Source organism: Trachypithecus francoisi, unplaced genomic scaffold (genome assembly GCF_009764315.1).
Source record: "Trachypithecus francoisi isolate TF-2019V2 unplaced genomic scaffold, Tfra_2.0 Lachesis_group4, whole genome shotgun sequence".
NCBI classification, from domain to species: domain Eukaryota; kingdom Metazoa; phylum Chordata; class Mammalia; order Primates; family Cercopithecidae; genus Trachypithecus; species Trachypithecus francoisi.
In genome coordinates, this window is record NW_022681469.1 from 112,772,597 (window position 1) to 112,792,901 (window position 20,305).

Consider the following 20,305-nt stretch of genomic DNA (forward strand, 5'->3'; position numbering starts at 1 on the left):
CAATGACTCAATCTCGGCTCACTGCAGCCTCCGCCTCCTGTGTTCCAGCGATTCTCCTGCCTCAGCTTCCCCAGTAGCTGGGACTGTAGGCGCCCACCAGCACACCTGGTTAATTTTTTGTATTTTTAGTAGACACAGGGTTTCACCATGTTAGCCAGGGTGGTCTTGATCTCCTGACCTTGTGATGCGCCCGCCTCGGCCTCCCACAGTGCTGGGATTATAGGTGTGAACCATCGCGCCTGGCCTGCTTTGAGCTATCTTTGTCTTTTGCTACAAGGACCTTAGGAGGAGTGTTTTCGACTTTGCTTATTTTCATTACAAAATGTTAAATTATTTCTTCCTTTCAGATATTCCTGTCAGTATTTTTTTTTTTTTTTTTTTGAGATGGATTCTTGCTCTGTTGTCCAGGCTGGAGTACAGTGACGTGATCTCAGCTCACTGCAACCTCTGCCTCCCAGGTTCAAGCGATCCTCCTGACTTGGCCTCCCCAGTAGCTGGGATTATAGACCTGCACCACTATGCCTGGCTAAGTTTTGTAGTTTTAGTAGAGACGGGGTTTCACCGTATTGGCCAGGCTGGTCTCGAACTCCTGAACTCAGGTGATCTGCCTACCTTGGCCTCCCAAAGTGCTAGGATTACCGGTGTGAGCCACTGCGCCTGGCCTATTTTTTATTATTTTTGTTGAGACAGGGTCTCGCTCTTTTGCCCAGGCTGGAGTGCAGTGGTATGATCTCAACTCACTGCAACCTCCAACTCCTAGACTCAAGCAATCCTCCTACCTTAGCTGCCTCAGTAGCTGGGATTACAGGTTTGTGCTACCATGTCTGGCTAATTTTTGTATTTTTTGTAGAGATGGGGTTTTGCCATGTTGCTCAGGCTAGCCTCCAACTCCTGAGCTCAAGTGATCCTCCCGCCTTGGCCTACCAAAGTATTGGGATTACAGGCGAGAGCCACTATTCCAGACCTGTACATTGACTTTTTTTTTTTTTTTTTTTGAGGCAGAGTCTTACTCTGTTGGCCATGCTGGAGTACAGTGGTGCGATCTCGGCTCGCTGCGACTTCTGCCTCCCAGGTTCAAGCAATTCGCCTGCCTCAGCCTTCTGAGTAGCTGGGACTATAGGTGCATGCCACCATGCCTGGCCAATTTTTGTATTTTTTAGTAGAGATGGTATTTCACCATATTGGCCAGGCTGGTCTCGAACTTCTGACCTTGTGATCTGCCTGCCTTGGCCATCCAAAGTGCTGGGATTACAGGTGTGAACCACTGCACCTGGCCAACTTTTTTTTTTTTTTTTTTTTTGAGACGGAGTCTCACTCACTTCGTCGCCCAGGCTGGAGTATAGTGGCACGATCTTGGCTCACTGCAACCTCGACCTCCTGGGTTCAAGTCATTTTCCTGCCTCAGCCTTCCCAGTAGCTGGGATTACAGGCGTATGCCACTATACCCGGCTACTTTTTGTATTTTTTAGTTGAGATGGGGTTTTACCATGTTGGGTAGGCTGGTCTCTAACTCCCGACCTTAAGTGATCCACCCGCCTCGGCCTCCCCAAGTGTGGGATTAAAGGCATGATCCCCTGCGCTCAGCCCATTGACTTTTATGTTTACTATTTTTTTTTTCAGAGAACAATATGATGTTAAAAATGATGAAAGTAGCAGCTCATCCATTGTCTTTGCTGAGCCCACCCCAGAAAAAGGAAAACGCTTTGGAGAATCTGACACTGAAAATCAGAATAACAAGTCGGTGAAGTATACCACCAGTTTAGTCATAAGAGACTCTGGTGAACTTGAGTCAACCCTGGAGCTCCAGGAAAATGACTCGGCTGGTTTGTCTACCAGTTCAATTGTGGAACAGCAGTTGCCACTCAGGCGTAATTCCCACCTAGAGGATAGTTTCACATCCACCGAAGAACCTTCCGAAGAAAATGTCAACTTTTTGGGTCAGACAGAGGTAGATTACTTTCCCAGACCTTCCTAGTTTGTCCAGTAGTGATTGTATTGAGGACTGTGCAGGTGTGTGGCCTTCTCTCACCCACTCTCAGCTCCGGCACTTCTGCCCTGCATTCGGTCTCTTGTGCTAGCCATGTTCCCCTTGCCATGTGACCTTTGTGTTCAGTTCTCCCTTCTTCACTTACTTAACTCCTCCACATCCTTTTCTGGCCTCCCCCCTCCCCGGCCATTTTCAGCTCCAGATCATCTTGAGTCTGTACCCTGGAGTTAGCGGCCTCACTCACGCTCTGTTTCTGTTGTATGTTAGCATCATGCCCTAAAGATATATTTATGCAAAAAGATTTTGCAGCATGACTTTAGGTGAGTCCCAGTAGGATTACCAGGTCAGTATTCAGGATACTCTTTTTCGTTTTAAAATTGATTTTATTTTAGTTGTAGTTTTCAGGGTGCTCTTGTTGAGGGTTATACTGATATAACCCTCCTTCCATGGCCATGCTGCCACCATGCTTTCACCAGTATTTTAAGTAGTAATATTAAAACCAGGAACATTGGGCTGGGTGCAGTGGCTCACGCCTGTAATCTCAGCAGTTTGGGAGGCCAAGGAGGGCAGATCACCTGAGATCAGGAGTTTGCGACCATCCTGGCCACCAAGGTGAAACCTCGTCTCTTCTAAAAATACAACAATTAGCCAGGCGTGATGGTGTGTGCCTGTAGTCCCAGCTACTCAGAAGGCTGAGGCAGGAGAATCACTTGAACCTGGGAGGTGGAGGTTGCAGTGAGCCAAGATTGCGCCACTGCACTCTAGCCTGGGTGACAAGAGCAAGACTCTGTTTCAAAATAAATAAATAAATAAATAAAACTAAAACCATGAAAATTAACAGGTCTACACATAATCTGTCTTGTTACGATTATAAAACTGTGTATACCATCTACATAGACACAGTGCAGAATTAATTCTTGTCATGGAATATGTGTTTCTGAGTCTGTTTTTTTTTTTTTTTTGAGACAAAGTTTTGCTCTTGTCACCCAGGTTGGAGTACAGTGGCATGATCTCGGCTCATTGCAACCTCTGCCTCCTGGGTTCAAGCGATTCTCCTGCTTCAGCCTCCCGAGTAGATGGGATTACAGGCACCCACCACCTTGCCCAGCTAATTTTTTTGTATTTTTAGTAGAGATGGGGTTTCACCATGTTGGCTAGGCTGGTCTTGAACTCCTGACCTCAAGTGATCCGCCCCCCTCGGCCTCCCAAAGTGCTAGGATTACAGGCATAAGCCACTGTACACAACCGAGCCTGTGCTTTTATTTTATTTATTTATTTATTTGGAGATGGAGTCTCCAAAAAATGTTGCTCTGTCGCCCAGGCTAGAGTGCAATGGTGCGATCCTGGCTCACTGCAACCTCCACCTCCCAGGTTCAAGCGCTTCTCCTGCCTCAACCTCCTGAGTAGCTGGGACTACAGGCGCCCGCCAGCATTCCTGGCTAATTTTTTTGTATTTCTAGTAGAGACGAGGTTTCACTATGTTGATCAGGCTGGTCTCGAACTCCTGATCTCATGATCTGCCTGCCTTGGCCTTCCAAAGTGCTGGGATTACAGGTGTGAGCCACCACGCCTGGCTGAGTCTGTGCTTTTTTATGAAACATAGAACTTTGAACACTTTCACCTGAATCTGGATGATTTGAGTTTGGGGGACTTTTAATCAGAATTGATTCATTTCTCTATTTTATTTGGAAAATTTTGTTCGATGCCTCATTCAGATGGTATATACAGTGGGCTACGGTAAGCTTAATGTTTGCTTACCTTTTTATTGAATAAGTTATTAGTTATGTACGATGTGAAGCCAGACAAAGTATATATACTTTGTAGAAATATATAGAGTAGTAGAATATCATACAGCCATTCTTTGTTGCTTTCTCTTAGCTTTAAAAACTGTTTATGTAGCAAGCAGCCCAGTTTCAGGACCAGTTACTCCGGGTCACAGTTGAGAGTTTCTGCCACTGGACTCCTGCCTGACTTCAGCCTGGCCCCCCCTTCTGCTGGTATTACAACACCCTGTTTTAATTATCGCTCTCATTATCTGTTGCTTTCATTAGACTTTGGCCTTCTTGGGTGGGCCTGTGTCCTCAGCAGTTCTGTCTTGCAAAGGGAAGTCCACACAGATTAAATGACTTCCCTAGAGGCCTACTGTCTTGGCCCAGAATAGGCAGATGAGTATTTGTTGGCTAAATGAATAATGCGAGTGAATCGTGCAAAGATGGGAGCCGGCACTACCTCCTCTCCTAGGCCCAATACCACCTGATGCTGCACATCCAGATGCAGCTGTGTGAGCTCTCGCTGTGGGACTGGATAGCCGAGAGAAACAAGCGCAGCCGGGAGTGTGTGGACGAGTCTGCCTGTGAGTACCATCTGGGTCTGCCGGGCCAGGAAATAGACACAGTCACATCTTCCCCATCTCATGTAGGAGTTGCCTCCAGGTGCTTTGTTTTCATTTTTCTTTTTTCTTTATTTTGTTTTATTTTTTTGAGACAGAGCCTTGCTCTGTTTGTTGCTCAGGCAGGAGTGCAGTGGTGCATTCACTGCTCACTATAGCCTTGGCCTCCCTGGCTCAAGCGATCCTCCCACCTCTGCCTCCTGAGTAGCTGGGACTACAGGTGCTTGTTATTATGTCTGGCTGATTTTGAAAAAAAAAATTTTGTAGAGACCAGGTCTCATTATCCTGCCCAGGCTGGTCTCCAACTCCGGGTCTCAAGCAATCCTCCGGTCCCCGCCTCCCAGAGTGCTGAGATTAATAGGCGTGAGCCTCTGCGCTTGGCCAGAATTTTTTCTTTACCAATTTTTGTGTTAGTGCTATAAAACCTCTCCATCCTCTAAATGTATGTCATCATATTAATAGATGAATTAATGGACTTACATTTTTGCGGCCATATGCTGTGTCATGTTTGGGAAGTGAGGCATTCTGGATGATTGACTCATACTCCTGGAACTAACATATTTTATCTTTTTTCTTACTCCGTTATTTGTAATAATATCTTTAATCCTCTGTGGGCTAGGATACCAGATTTATTAGCATTAAATCCCAGAATGTCAAGAATTGAAGGGAACTTAAACTTTATCACATCTAGTTGCCTGATACCCAAGAATTATTTTTAAAAAAGTCATGAATACAGGGGAGGGCTCTGAGTGAAGTTACAGGTACTTTCTTTCTGGTTGACAGAGTCCATCAACTGTTGAGTGCTGCTTTGTGATGGTGTGTTTGCTAGCTGAGGAACCCTTTCTGCTTATTTCTAGGTTTCAGACCATTCTGCCTTGACTTTGTTGAAAATCTGATTGTTCTTAAGTGTCAGATGTTAATGTATTTAGAATGACATTAATATTCAAATGCCAATGTAATGAGTAAAAAAATCACAGAAATAAAGCTATTTTTTTTACTTCAAGGTCCTTATGTTATGGCCAATGTTGCAACAAAAATTTTTCAAGAATTGGTAGAAGGTGTGTTTTACATACATAACATGGGAATTGTGCATCGAGATCTGAAGGTAAGTGGGGGTGATGAAATCATTGAAAGCAGTGGTAGCTTTGTATCAGGGATGACTTGATGTTGGTTCATTGAATTAAATAAGATTACATGTCCTAGTTCATTTGTTTAGGAGGTTATAATTACTGTCAGACAAATCATTGTTCAATAGATCCAGAGTGAGAAAACATTAGGTTGAATTTTTTTTTTTTTTTTTTGAGACAGCGTCTCACTCTGTCACCCACGCTGGAACGCAGTGGCACGATTACAGCTCACTGCAGCCTCCAACACCTCGGCTCACGCAATCCTCCCACCTCAGCCTCCCTGGTAGCTGAGACTACAGGCATGTGCTACCTTGCTCAGCTAATTTTTTTTTTTTTTTTTTTTTTTTTTGAGACAGAGTCTTGCTCTGTTGCCCAGGCTGGAGTGCAGTGGCACAATTTCGGCTTACTGCAAGCTCCGCCTCCCGGGTTGACACCATTCTCCTGCCTCAGCCTCCCAAGTAGCTGGGACTACAGGCGCCCACCACCACGCCCAGATAATTTTTTGTATTTTTAGTAGAGACGGGTTTTCACTGTGTTAGCCAGGATGGTCTTGATCTCCTGACCTCGTGATTCGCCCGCCTCGGCCTCCCAAAGTGCTGGGATTACAGGCATGAGCCACCGTGCCTGGCCAATTTTTTTGTAGAGATGGAGTTTTGCTGTATTGCCCAGGTTGATCTTGAACTCCTGGGCTCAAGTGATTCTTCCATCTCGACCTCCCAAAGTGCTGGTATTACAGGTGTGAGCCACTGCACTTGGTTGTAAGTTGACTTTTTTAAAGTAGTAATTTTTGGGCATTTGAAAATCCTCTGTGGAGTATGAATACTTTTTTTCAGGTAGTAAGTGTGCTCTGAGTACTGATAAAATCAGTGGTGCTAAATGTACTTAGTGCTGACAGAAATACTCATTTATTGTTGCAGACTTAGAGGTAAACTCTATAATTATTCATCTTAAAGTTTAACAAAATGGGAAGTTTTATTTTTTTTTATTTTATTTTTTTTTTTGCTGTTTTAAAAAAGTCTGTAATGACTATTTGTTTTTTATCTGCAAAAGACTATCAAGAAAGAGAGAAAATACATTTGTGTCTTTGGTTGAAGAGACTGACATTAATTTGCTTACTTTTCAGCCCGAAGTTAAATCATGGAAAGGGCACGAAAAAACAAACCTAGGAACAAAAATGTTACTAGGCACATCATTTTATTTTTTGGAAAGTGTTCAAGAACCAGTAGTTTGTACATTTGGGATGTCAAAGGTGATAGGTTAAGCATTTTCTGGGACATGTCTAGCCAGAAAATGCAGTTGGAGTGGCTGAAAGTCCCTGCTGCTGTGAAGCTCGGAGGTCTTGTTTCAGGAGGTTTGCCAGGTCGTAACAGCAGTAGACAGAATTCCATATTGCCACCGGGAGAAGTTGCTTCAAGTGCTGTTTGTATTTCTCCCCGTAAATATTCCTGATGTTTCTTTTGCAGATACCCTGTAGGGATAAAGGTTTTCGCGATTGCTTTGTTAGGGTGTCCCTTAAGAGGCGGAATTCTGGTAGCATGATTCCTGCAGGGAGAATTCCTTGGTTATTGGTCATTCTCAGAGGATAAGTGTGATCAAGTAGCCTGGCCAGAAGTGCCGTATCTCTTACATTGAAACTGCGCTGAAGGTACATATAAATTGGAGATTCCCCGTTTCTTGTTAAAATGTTAACATTTGCTTCAAAGTCAAGCAGGAGATTGATGATTGCCTCTCTGCCTCCAAAGCATGCCTCGTGGATGGCTGTTTGGCCTTTGTAGTCCTGGGCATTGACTTTGGCTCCGTGAGTGAGCAGCAGATGGATGCAGCTGACCCCCGCCCCGAGCAGTCGGCCTGCTTTGCTTGATGCGGTGCACACTGCAAGCTTCAGGGCCGTGTTTCCCGTGGAAGAGACAACACAGTTGACGTTTGCTCCACAGGCAATGAGCGTTTCCATCATCTCCTTATTCAGCATGTTTGCGGCCATGTGAAGGGGCGTCATGCTGGCTTCATTAATAGCATTGACATCGGCACCATTTTGGGCCAAAATGGAGAGAACTGGATAGCAATCATATGCTATGGCCAGGTGGAGTGGTGAACGTTTGTTGCTTTCCCCTTGAGCGTTAACTTGAGCCCCGTGTGCACACAAGATGCGGAGACACGTGATGGCGTTATTCTGAATGTCTGTTAGGATCCTGTGCATTCTGTTGCCTGGTTTTGCCCACGTGGTGGAAGTGACTGGCCAGTGCAGTAGCATTAAGTTGAGTGTGGTGAGGCCTGTCGTGTCCCTAGAATGGGTACTGATTACACGTTACACTGAATTCACAGTGGGAATGGCTCTACGTGAACAGTTAATGCTTAAGAAGCCAATATTTATTTGAAGTCAGACCCTTTAGTTACCTTAAGGATGTGTTTCACAATCTGTATTGCTGGGTAGTTTCTCGCTATCCCAGGGTTTTTCGGGGGATGTGGTGGGACGCATCCCTACACGATGGGGCCTAGCTTCATTTTTTGTATATATAAATTTTTTTTTTTTTTTTGAAAAATTCTTTTCACTTTTTTACAATGTCGTGAAGGAGGCCCAGCTTCTTGGAGCGGCCTATTTTTACCCGTGCTGCCCCCACTAGGGCTGTGTCCCTTCAAGGCTGTATCTTAGTGATTTCTGCAGCCTGGCACCTCACATAGTGCTGGGCTGGGTTACTGGCTTTCCCTGAACTTGTGTGGACTCGAGTGTGATCTGTTATCACCATAGAAGTGAGCCGTGAAGGCCCAAACTCCTTTTGACTCCTTTCTTAGTGGCTCTGTCTCTGCTCTCCTACCTGACATTTTTATGCGTGAGTGTGTAGGGAGCAGAAGAAGTGACAGGGGTTGAATCTGAAGACCTGTGGTCATTCCGAAGTTCATTCCCTGCTCCAAGCCAGGTGGAATGAGCATTTTACAACTTGGCCCTCATCGCAGAAGCACTTTCAAAAATTCCTTTGTTTTGGCAGAGAAAAGGGAAGGTTTATTATGTAAATCTAACTGCTCTGCTGAAATTAGAAAATGATTTTAGTTCACATATATTTGTTTAGCGTGAGGCCCTAGGCTATGGATATGGTGAAACAGCAGGTGGCCCCTACCTTTGTAGGGCTTACAGTCTAGTAGGGAAGATAGACGTGAAACAGTGAAACGCCTCAGTAAATATTGGAAGCCGGCAGAGTTCTAGAGGGGTGCAGAAGCCTCACATAGCGCATGCGGTATGCAGGGTAGGAAAGGGTCCCCTGAGGAGAACGGGGCGAGTCTGTGATGGTCGAGATGTGGAAGGGACTTCGAGAGGACTTGCAGAGCTGGGGTGAGGTGCTCAGGGAGAGTCTGGGAGCAAGACAGGTCGGGTGGGTTCTTCTGGAGCATGGTAAGGATTTGGGGCAAGAAGTTCTATTATTATTATTATTGGGATGGAGTCTCGCTCTGTCGCCCAGGCTGGAGTGCGGTGGCGTGATTTCGACTCACTGCAATTGCTGCCTCGTGGGTTCAAGTGATTCTCTTGCCTCAGCCTCCCTGGTAGCTGGGATTACAGGCGCCTGCCACCACGCCTGGCTAATTTTTGTATTTTTAGTAGAGATGGGGTTTCACCATGTTGGTCAGGCTGATCTCAAACTCCTGACCTCATGATCCACCCACCTCGGGGTCCCAAAGTGCTGGGATTACAGGCGTGAGTCACCGTCATCAATTACTACTTAATTCTTTCATTCACTCAGATAGTATTACTGGGCACTTGCTAAGTGTCAGGCATTGATTTGGTTGAGGTGGTGGAGATACAGTGGTGCACAAGGTGAACTTGTCTTTCATGCAACTTACCTTCTAGTGGAGAGTAATAAACAAGAAAATCCGTTATCAGCCGGGCACGGTGGCTCACGCCTATAATCCCAGCACTTTTTGAGGCTGAGGCGGGTGGATCACGAGGTCAGGAGGTCGAGACCATCCTGGCTAACATAGTGAAACCCCCGTCTCTACTAAAAATACAAGAAATTAACCAGGCATGGTGGCGGGCACCTGTAGTCCCAGCTACTTGGGAGGCTGAGGCAGGAGAATGGCATGAACCTGGGAGGCGGAGCTTGCAGTGAGCCGAGATTGCACCACTGCACTCCAGCCTGGGCGAGAGAGTGAGACTCCATCTCAAAAAACAAACAAAAAAGAAAATCTATTGTCTACCTATATTTTATTTTTCACACCTAACTTTGGTGGTTAAACTTATTGAGGGCCATGGCAAGGACTTTACTGCATTCCTCACAACACCACCATTGAACACTTAATCCTCAGAATGTGCATTAATTTGGCAAAATGTTTGTGATGTTGAATTTTTCTCAGTGTTTCAGATTATCTCATCTACTCAGTAAAGACATTGGTTCATTCATAACATGATAATGTGTAGTCTATCACCTTGAAGAACGAACAAGTCCAAACCTAAGTGGAAAAAAAATGTATGAACTGAAAAAAATCTACATCAGGTATATCCTCACTTAGAAATGATTGCCAGTGAGGCTGGGTGCTGTGGCTGAAGGCTGTAATCCCAGCACTTTGGGAGGCTGAGGCAGGTGGATCACTTGAGGCCAGGAGTTCAAGACCAGCCTGGCCAACATGGTGAAACCCTGTCTCTACTAAAAATACAAAAGTTAGCTGTGCATGGTGGTGCACGCCTGTAGTCCCAGCTACTCGGGAGGCTGAGGTGGGAGAAGCTCTTGAACTCAGGAAGTAGAGGTTGCAGTGAGGCGAGATTGTGCCACTGCACTCCAGCCTGGGCGACAGAGCGAGACCCCTGCCTCAAAAAAAAAAAAAACAGAAGAAAAAAAGATACGATTTTGGGTGGAGTTAACTTACCTGACTTCTGGGTCAGCGCCATGCTGTAATAGGCAGAGCAGACTCTGGGCCTTGTGGTACTTGGCAGCCAGATGGATGGGGATGATGGACTCTGTCTGCTTTGGAGGGAAAACAAAACACATTACAAGTGGCCCTGTGTAGTTAAAAATACTGTTTGTGTTAGCTTGCCATTTCAAAGGCAATACATTTATTTACTGTCTCATTGGCTCACTCTTTTTCTGGTATGTGCATTGAAAGTTTCCTTTTCTACTACCTGTTTTAAATGATCAAAACTCAGTGGATTCCCTACTATAAAATCTGTGTTTTACAGAAACGTACATTTACTGAGGCAACAGAAATAACACTCGAAAGCTTTGGAAAGTTTTGAAAGTTGATTCTTCAGAAGAGCCTGTGGTGTGATATTAATGGTACTTGCTATGAAGTCACTTAGTCCTTAAATTAACCCACAGGGTGATGGACAAGTAGGCGCTGTGTCATTGCCAAAGTCGTATTATCAGCAGTAAAACCTGAATCTTAAGGGTTTTCAAATATAACGCAGCATATGTTCTGTCTATGATTAGTAGAGCTGTTTGTGCCAACTTTTTTTTTTTTTTTTTTGAGACGGAGTCTCACTCTGTTGCCCACGCTGGAGTGCAGTGGCCGGATCTCAGCTCACTGCAAGCTCCGCCTCCCGGGTTTACGCCATTCTCCTGACTCAGCCTCCCGAGTAGCTGGGACTACAGGCGCCCGCCAACTCGCCCGGCTAGTTTTTTGTATTTTTAGTAGAGACGGGGTTTCACCGTGTTAGCCAGGATGGTCTTGATCTCCTGACCTCGTGATCCGCCCGTCTCGGCCTCCCAAAGTGCTGGGATTACAGGCTTGAGCCACCGCGCCTGGCCGATGATGCTCCTTTCTAAGCAGCCTGACTTTTTTCCAGAAGTGACTGAGCAGAAAAGAGGGTACCTGGCTCAGAAGTAATCTGCTGCTGGTGGAGTTGGGCAGAATGGTGATGGGCTGGTTGACAGGGTGATTTCTCAGGAGTACCTCGATCGTAGTGCAGTCTTCTCTCATGATGGCTTCATAGAGTTTCGAGTGAAGTGCTGCGGATGGGCCATCTTCCAGGGACATGGCACTGTCAACCACCAGGTCTCTGCTTCCTTTCCTGGGTATATTCCCCATGAGAAAAACGTTAAGATTTCAAGGGAAAATGTTGTTATGGAATTGGTCAGTTTCAGTCTCTTTATGATGATTCTTTCAGTTCAGTTCTAGAACTGTTCTAGAATTTGTCAAGAATTGTATCTGTGAAGGCAGTCCATCAAAGTTTGGAACCAAGCATCCAGACTTTGTTCCTTGATCATATAATGTCAAATGTCAGCAGTTTTAAGGGTTTTCTACTCTATCATAAAGACATATCCAAGCTATTATCTTACACCTTTATTTCTGATTTGTCTCCAGTTCAAGTGTAGCTGAAACAATGATCAAAGCTAAAAAAGAGGAATTTATACATTAAAATACAAAGTTAAAATTATTACTTTTAAAGTAAGAAAAGTTTTTTTTTTTTTTTTTTTTTTTTTGAGGCGGAGTCTCGCTCTGTCGCCCGGGCTGGAGTGCAGTGGCCAGATCTCAGCTCACTGCAAGCTCCGCCTCCCGGCTTTACGCCATTCTCCTGCCTCAGCCTCCCAAGTAGCTGGGACTACAGGCGCCCGCCACCTCGCCCGGCTAGTTTTTGTATTTTTTTAGTAGAGACGAGGTTTCACCGTGTCAGCCAGGATAGTCTCCATCTCCTGACCTCGTGATCCGCCCGTCTCGGCCTCCCAAAGTGCTGGGATTACAGGCTTGAGCCACCACGCCCGGCCTAAAGTAAGAAAAGTTTTAACCCATTTTTTAGTTTTTATTATGATAGAATCTTCCCTCTCCCCATTACAGGTTCCATTTTTCTCTGGCCTAGGAATAGTTTGAGAGATGTTTTGGGTCTGCACTCATTGCTTAAATAAAGCCATTTAGTGTGATTTATTAGTTCCTAACCCTGGCTAATACATATGAGTTATCTGGGAGCTTTTAAGAAATATTCAAGTTGCCTGGGCGTGGTGGCTTATGCCTGTAATCCCAGCACTTTGGGAGGCCAGGGCAGGCAGAACACGAGGTCAAGAGATTGAGACCATGCTGGCCAACATGGTGAAACCCCGTCTCTACTAAAAATACAAAAATTAGCTGGGTATGGTGGCATGCGCCTGTAGTCCCAGCTACTCAGGAGGTTGAGGCAGGATAATTGCTTGAACCTGAGAGGCGGAGGTTACAGTGAGCCAAGATGGCACCACTGCACTCCAGCCTGGCAACACAGCGAGACTCTGTCTTTAAAAAAGAAATCAAAGTTTTTTCATAGTGTAAGAAGCATGCTCACCCATCCAAACCCAAAGAATGAACTTGGAGGCACAAAGAACAGTGAAAGTCAGACTTTTAATAGCAGTCTTGTAAGGTCGTGTGTCTGGTAGGCAGGTACACCCAGGGCAGTTACAACAGGTAATTTATCTCCTGGCGTGCAAGTCCCTACCTCGGTTCCTCATTGGTCAAGGACTACAAGGTTACGGATCTTCCCAGAAGTCGCCTGAGTTGCATTATCCCCTTAGAAGTTTATACCCTGGTCCCTTCCCCACTTAAGTTTGGATTTTCCAATAACGAAACTGTCTTCCCTTTTATGGGCTGACTTCTCCTTTACATCCTGTTCGCTTATTGTGATCTTCTAGGTAGATGATCCAGGCGGATGCAGGCTAGCTGCCAGTGCTTAGATTTATCATGCCTTGAAAAAGCCATTTAAAATATTTTCTCACACATAGAAAATCACATCTCTGGATGTGACAAGACAGTTTTCCTTTCCTTCCCTTTCCCTTTCCCTTACCTTTTTTTTCTTTCTGTCTTTGAGACAGAGTCTCACTCTGTCGCCCAGGCTGGAGTGCAGTGGTGTGATCTCGGCTTGCTGCAACCTCTGCCTCCCAGGTTCAAGCAATTTTGCCTCCGTCTCCCAAGTATCTGGGATTACAGGCATGCACCACCACACCTGGCTAATTTTTGTACTTTTAGTAGAGACGGGGTTTCACCATGTTGGCCAGGCTGGTCTTGAACTCCTGACCTCAGGCGATTCACTCGTCTTGGCCTCCTGAGGTGCTGAGATTACAGGCGTGAGCCACCGTGCCCGGCCGAGGACAGTCATTTCTAAGAGCTTCTTGGGTAATGATGTGCAGTAAGGATTGGGAGGCACTTGTGTACAAAGCATGCTCTACATTAATATTCTCCAAATTTAGAATAGCCTTGGGACTTTTAGTAATACTGATGCTTGTGTCAACCCCCAGGAGTTCTGATGCAGTTGGCTTGGGGAATGGGTTGAATGTTGAGTTTGTTTGTTTTTTTTTTCTTGAGGCGGAGTCTTACTCTGTCACCCAGGCTGGGGTGCAGTGGTGCAATCTCGGCTCACTGCAACCTCTGCCTCCTGGGTTCAAGTGATTCTCCTCCCTCAGCCTCCTGAGTAGCTGGGACTACAGGCGAGCACCACCATGGCCAGCTAATTTTTATATTTTTAGTAGAGGTGGGGTTTCACCATATTAGCCAGGCTGGTTTTGAACTCTTGACCTCAGGTGATCTACCTGCCTCGGCCTCCCAAAGTGCTGGGTTTACAGGCGTGAGCCACCGTGCCTGGCCGAGGTTTTTTTTTTGAGATGGGGTTTTGCTCTTGTCGCCCAGGCTGGAGTGCAATGGCACAACCTTGGCTCACTGCAGCCTCTGCCTCCTGGGTTCAAGCCATTCTTCTGCTTCAGCCTCCCCAGTAGCTGTGATTACAGGCACGCGCCACCATGCCTGACTAATTTTGTATGTTTTAGAGATGGTGTTTCACCATGTTGGCCATGCTTGCCTCGAACTCCTGACCTCAGGTGATCTGCCTGCCTCAGCCTCCCAAAGCGCTGGGATTACAGGCATGAGCCACTGCACCCAGCTGGATGTTGAGATTTTTTAAACTCCTGGATGATAGTGATGTGCAGGCAAATTTGGAAACTATTCCTCAAATATTTAACTTTTGAGGGGCTGCTTGCTTCTGAGTTCCAAACACTTAAAAACATTTACAAGTTTTTACTATTTGTTTTAAGAAAGCCAAGGAGTTGACTTGTTTTGTTTGTTGATAGCCAAGAAATATTTTTCTTCATGGCCCTGATCAGCAAGTAAAAATAGGAGACTTTGGTCTGGCCTGCACAGACATCCTACAGAAGAACACAGACTGGACCAATAGAAACGGGAAGAGTAAGTTTTTGGTTTTGTTTTGTTTTCTTTGCATAAGCAAAAGACATGGTTGCACATGTTAGTATTTAAAGAGAATCATAAAGATTTAATAGCAAAGATAAAGATTAAAAGCAACCGTCGTTCCCTTAGGAGCTACACTGCTTGTTCATAGTAAATGTTATTTAATGTTGACAATGCTAACACTGCAGCGTTTAATATGTGACTTTTGAAATGATAGAAACACCAGCACATACGTCCAGAGTGGGTACTTGTCTCTACGCTTCACCTGAACAGTTGGAAGGATCTGAGTATGATGCCAAGGTAGTATTTGTTGCTTTCTGTCCTCTCATTCAACTTATTTGGCAGTCTTAAATAACAAACAGTACAGGGCCGGGCGCAGTGGCTCGTGCCTATAATCCCAGCACTTTGGGAGGCCGAGGTGGGTGGATCACCAGAGGTCAGGAGTTCAAGACCAGCCTGGTCAACATGGTGAAACCCCATCTCTACTAAAAATACAAAAATTAGCTGGGTGCCATGGCAGATGCCTGTAGTCCCAGCTACTCTGAAAGCTGAGGCATGAGAATCGTTTGAATCCAGGAGGCAGAGGTTGCAGTGAGCCAAGATCGCACCATTGCACTCCAGCCTGGACGACAAGATCAAAACTCTGTCTCAAAAAAAGAAAAAAAACAAACAAACAGTACAATGAAATGCAGAAGCTCTGTCATAGAGATGTTTTTGGAGATAACCGAGTACTGTAGATTACTAACTGGCTCAAACTGCCCTAAGAAGAAGCCTCACTTTCCAGTAGAATCTGTGTTGCCTACTTTACCATTTCAAAATCCACAGGTGTCACACATTGTTTTTGTTTGTTCATTTGTTGTTGTTGAGACAGGGTCTTTTTTTTTTGAGACGGAGTCTCACTCTGTCGCCGGGGCTGGAGTGCAGTGGCCGGATCTCAGCTCACTGCAAGCTCCGCCTCCCGGGTTCACGCCATTCTCCTGCCTCAGCCTCCCGAGTAGCTGGGACTACAGGCGCCCGCCACCTCGCCCGGCTAGTTTTTTGTATTTTTTAGTAGAGACGGGGTTTCACCGTGTTAGCCAGCATGGTCTCGATCTCCTGACCTCGTGATCCGCCCGTCTCGGCCTCCCAAAGTGCTGGGATTACAGGCTTGAGCCACCGCACCCAGCCAAGACAGGGTCTTACTCTGTTGCCCAGGTTGGATTGCAGTGGTGTCATCATAGCTCATGGCAGCCTCCAACTCCGGGGCTCAAGTGATCCTCTCACCTCAGCCTCCTGTGTAGCTGTGACTTCAAGAGTTGTGCCACCACACCCAGCTAATTAAAAACTATATATCTCTATATTTGTAGAGATGGGGTCTTGCTTTGTCCAGGTTGATCTCAAACTCCTGGCCTCCAGTGATTCTCCTCCCTTGGCCTCCGAAGTGCTGGGATTACAGGCATGAACCACCGCGCCTGGCCTAAATCTATTTTGAAATGAGCTTTCCCTTTAAAACATCACGGCTCACCTCAGGACGCTAGACTTCTTGGAAGGCTGTGTTCAGCCTTTCTTCTGATTGTCTTTTTTTTTCAGGCTTCGGTGAATAAACCCCATGGGGAAGCCTGCCCCTTGACTCTCCTTGAAATAGAATGAACATGCTGTAAAGTTTGAATCCCCATTGTTCCTTGAAGAAATGCTAAAATCCATTTTTCAAAACAACAGCCTAGTAAAATTTTCTTCCTTTTGATGGCTCCTTGAGCTTTTCAGTGATTGGGAAAGAGCTGTCAGAAAAAAATGATGGCTGCCCCTAAAATCTTGTCTAGTGAAGACCTTTCTAAAAAAATCTGTTTTTAGGAGTAGTATCACAGATTTTATGCAGTTTGTTAAATGTCACCAAGGACACTTCGTAAGTATGAGTGGAGGCAGAGGTGAGACCGGAGGAGAACCCGCGACCCACTGTGGCTTCCCCGCAGCTGACACTAGCAGGCGTGAGCTCACGTCCCTCTCCCTGGGTCAGGCCTGGATTGTTATGGGGTGCTGAAGACAGTTGTATGGTCGTGACTGCTGTGGGTGGGGATTATCCCTGCCCTCCACCTGACCATCCATTCTGTGTGCCCACGGATGCCCCTTTTTGGGGTCGTGAAAGTCCCTGTCTCTGATGAGCCATCTTGCTCTGTTCCCTTCCTTGTGGGTGACTGTATATCCTCATTCTTAGAAACCCTCTCCTGTTTGGAGGGTGGAACATGGAAATGGAAACGTTCTTCTCACTCTGTATTTCACTACTGAGTTCCCCCTTTTTTTCTTTTTCCAGTCAGATATGTACAGCTTGGGTGTGATCCTGCTAGAGCTCTTTCAGCCATTTGGAACAGAAATGGAGCGAGCAGAAGTTCTAACAGGTTTAAGAACTGGTCAGTTGCCGGAATCCCTCAGTAAAAGGTGTCCAGTGCAAGCCAAGTATATCCAGCACTTAACGAGAAGGAACTCATCGCAGAGACCATCTGCTATTCAGCTGCTGCAGAGCGAACTTTTCCAAACTTCTGCAAATGTATGTGCTTTTGTTTTTCTTGGTCCTGGAGTGAAGGTGGTTTTTATTTCCTCTCTTGGGGAAGGAAGGGGTGGGTGGTGCCCCTGGAGGCTGGGGCTGGAAGAGCCAGATGATGGTTCTGGAGGCGGGGCCTATTTGTTCTCATCCACTTCCTGCCACTCACCTGCAGGGCGTGCTCGCAGCACTCACTCCCCTTAGGGTAGCAGCTCTGGCCCCAGCAGGCACAGGAGGTATCTGCTGGTGTTCACAAAGAGGAGTGGAGGGCTGGGGGCCAACCCTACAGCTAAGGCCGGGTAGGAAAGCCTCCTGAGGCTTGGTGGGTGTGACTCTTCCCCAGAAAGGCCAGAGGGGCCCATCGGGTTTGCCCCTTCTGATGGCTGGGCCTTTAAATGTCCATGTCAAAGTCTGACTCTTCACCACCTGCCTGCTGTTCTGGGCTGTCTGGGTGTCAGTTGGGGGCTCATCACTGGCAGGGCTGGTGAGCCCTGAAGTGGTGGGCGGGTCCCTTGAGGGTGTTTTGGTCACTGATGAGTTTAGCACTCTGTCGGAATTTCGGGTTGTAGAAGATCCTGGCATCTCCCTGGGTCGTGCTGAAGAGTGTGCCCCGGGGGGCTGCTGCTGTCCCTGCGCAGTACACAGCCACTGCGGACCACCCAGGAGAGGCCGGGGTGGCCTGGTGTGGGGGTCTGGCTGCAGCTGCTGCCCTGGACATGGTCTCTGTACATGTTTTTTTTTTAATGCTGAGGAAAATATGAAGCTTAAAATAGAATTTGTTTAAATTGTGAATCCTGGCCGGGCGGGGAGCTCATGCTGTAATCCCAGGCATGGGATTTTGGGAGGCCAAGGTGGGAAGATTGCCTGATGTCAGGAGTTCGAGACCAGCCTGGCCAACGTGGTGAAAGCCCTTGTCTACTAAAAGTACAAAAATTAGCCGGCCATGGTGGTGCACACCTGTAATCCCACCTCCTCAGGAGGCTGAGGCAGGAGAATCACTTGAACCTGGGAGGTGAAGGTTGCAGTGAGCCGAGATCACACCACTGCACTCCAGCCTGGGCGACAGAGCGAGACTCCGTCTCAAAATAAATAGTGAATCCTGTTTCAGTGAATAGTCGAGCTTAGACTCATATTTGTGCAAACAAAGTATTTAAACCCATTCTCAGAGTTCCCTGACTGTATCAAGCACTAGGTTGAATGCCAGTAGCATGCTTGTATTCACTGTCCACGTAAGCAGGTTGACTCCCTACCACCTGTCTAAGAGTTATAAGCACCAGGTGCGGTGGCTTACGCCTGTAATCCCATCACTTTGGGAGGCCAATGCAGGCGGATCATGAGGTCAGGAGTTCAAGACCAGCCTGACCAACATGGTGAAACCCCCGTCTCTACTAAAAATACAAAAATTAGCCAGTTGTGAGCCTCCACGCCCAGCCACAGATGTGGTTCTTAAAACCAAGTATAAACATTTATCTTCACACATGAAGGGGATTTTCTAATGCTCAGTTAAGACAGCTATTAGAGACCATAGTTATTTAGTATTTATGGTAAGGATTTCTACTATCTTGCAAAAGTTTTTTGTATAAAATGAAACCTTGGCTGGGTGTGGTGGCTCATGCCTGTAATCCCAGCACTTTGGGGGGTTGAGGCGGGTGGGTACTCGAGGTAAGGAGTTCAAGACCAGTCTGGCCAACATGGCGAAACCCCATCTCTACTAAAAATACAGAAACTAGCTTCGCGTGTACGAGAGCGCCTGTAATCCCAGCTACTTGGGTGGCTGAGGCACGAGAATAGCTTGAACTGGGGAGGCACAGGTTGCAGTGAGCCGAGATCATGCCACTGTACTCCGGCCTGGGCAACAGCAAGATTGTCTCAAAACAAACAAAAAACAGGGCCGGGGGGAAAAACAGTCCAGGCGTGGTGGCTCACGCCTCTAATTCCAGCACTTTGGGAGGCTGAGGCGGGCAGATCACTAGGTCTGGAGATCGAGACCATCCTGTCTAACATAGTGAAACCTTGTCTCTACTAAAAATACAAAAAATTAGCCAGGCGTGGTGGCAGGCGCCTGTAGTCCCAACTTCTCTGGAGGCTGAGGCAGAAGTATGGCGTGAACCTAGGAGGCGGAGCTTGCAGTGAACCGAGATCACGCCACTGCACTCCAGCCTGGGCGACAGAGCAAGACTCTGTCTCAAAAAAAAAAAAAAAAGTAAGTTATTTTAATGGAGTTTAAAATATTTTCTCTTTACAGGTTAACCTCACTCTACAGATGAAGATAATAGAGCAAGAAAAAGAAATTGCAGAACTAAAGAAGCAGCTAAACCTCCTTTCTCAAGACAAAGGGGTGAGGGATGACGGAAAGGATGGGGGCATATCTGTCTAGCCTTCCTCAGGCTGTATCTGTAGGATGTAAGTGGACTTAACTTTTAAGGTAGTTAACTGGAATGTAAATTTTTAATCTTCATTAGGGTGTAGTTGGTATAATTCTTAGTTGTATTTAGTAAGCCTTTAGAAGACTTAATCAAGATGTCAGAGTGCCCCAAGCTGGTGCTCCTTCCTTTCCTACCTCGCAAGCTCCTTTTCCTGAATTTCCTACCTAAATATTACCATATGCCCAGTCTCTGAAACAAAAAACTTGGACCTCATCCTCAATTATTTTCTCCTTTCAACTCTGTTGACCCTCTGTTTGGTCTTTCTCTAGAAGGTTCTACCACAGAAATTGACGTGTGCCCCTGTCACTGCCCAAGCCCAGGCCTACACATACTCACTGGACTGTTCCAGTTTTGACAGCTGCCAGTCTTCCTACCCCTTTCGCACTGCAGCCGAAGTTCATTACCTGAAAGACACCTGATCATTTCATTCCTTGGCTCCAAACCTTCTGCTGCCTCTAAGATAAAAGCTCAACTTCTTAACAGTGTATAGTGTGCAACTTGCAATGTTTTTTTTTTTTGGAATGGAGTCTCTGTCGCCCAGGCTGGAGTGCAGTGGCGCGATCTCGGCTCACTGCAAGCTCCGCCTCCTGGGTTCACGCCATTCTCCTGCCTCAGCCTCCCGAGGAGGGGACTACAGGCACCCACCACGCCCAGCTAATTTTTTTCTATTTTTAGTAGAGATGGGGTTTCACTGCATTAGCCAGGATGGTCTGGATCTCCTGACCTCGTGATCTGCCTGCCTTA

General features: G+C 46.4%; 2 protein-coding genes across 9 annotated transcripts in view; one reads left to right on the top strand and one right to left on the bottom strand.

Annotated features, from left to right (window-relative positions):
• Nucleotides 1-20,046, top strand: part of EIF2AK1 (eukaryotic translation initiation factor 2 alpha kinase 1) — a 40,738-nt gene extending 20,692 nt beyond the window's left edge. For 3 of the 6 annotated variants that reach the window (XM_033194903.1, XM_033194904.1, XM_033194908.1), the window contains exons 9-15: nt 1,621-1,948; nt 4,229-4,340; nt 5,381-5,481; nt 14,506-14,620; nt 14,838-14,920; nt 16,908-17,177; nt 19,381-20,046. In XM_033194903.1, the coding sequence (XP_033050794.1) occupies nt 1,621-1,948; nt 4,229-4,340; nt 5,381-5,481; nt 14,506-14,620; nt 14,838-14,920; nt 16,908-17,177; nt 19,381-19,512 (1,141 nt within the window). In that variant the 3' untranslated portion in view covers nt 19,513-20,046. The remainder of the gene's footprint in view (nt 1-1,620; nt 1,949-4,228; nt 4,341-5,380; nt 5,482-14,505; nt 14,621-14,837; nt 14,921-16,907; nt 17,178-19,380) is intronic. The other 3 variants (XM_033194905.1, XM_033194906.1, XM_033194907.1) reach the window with 2 other exon arrangements.
• Nucleotides 6,681-11,807, bottom strand: ANKRD61 (ankyrin repeat domain 61). 3 transcript variants are annotated; one of them, XM_033194912.1, is made up of 3 exons: nt 11,297-11,805; nt 10,355-10,452; nt 6,681-7,785 (listed from the first exon to the last, which is right to left on the bottom strand). In XM_033194912.1, the coding sequence occupies exons 1-3, from the start codon at nt 11,510-11,512 to the stop codon at nt 6,783-6,785; spliced, it is 1,317 nt and encodes a 438-aa protein (XP_033050803.1). In that variant the 5' UTR covers nt 11,513-11,805; the 3' UTR covers nt 6,681-6,782. The 3 variants fall into 3 exon arrangements, with proteins under 3 accessions (XP_033050803.1, XP_033050805.1, XP_033050804.1); XM_033194914.1 differs by having other exon boundaries at nt 6,687-7,785; nt 11,378-11,807; XM_033194913.1 differs by having other exon boundaries at nt 6,687-7,785; nt 10,355-10,449; nt 11,297-11,806.
• Nucleotides 20,047-20,305: the final 259 nt, after the last annotated feature.

Excerpts from the sequence above, each read along its gene's own strand:
- ANKRD61 (XM_033194912.1), bottom strand. The coding sequence starts at position 11,512 with ATGGGGAATATACCCAGGAAAGGAAGCAGAGACCTGGTGGTTGACAGT. Across the intron at positions 10,453-11,296 it reads GCAGATTACTTCTGAGCCAG|CAGACAGAGTCCATCATCCC; the intron begins GTACCCTCTTTT and ends TTCCCTCCAAAG. Across the intron at positions 7,786-10,354 it reads GGCGCTGACCCAGAAGTCAG|GGACACGACAGGCCTCACCA; the intron begins GTAAGTTAACTC and ends TACCCATTCTAG.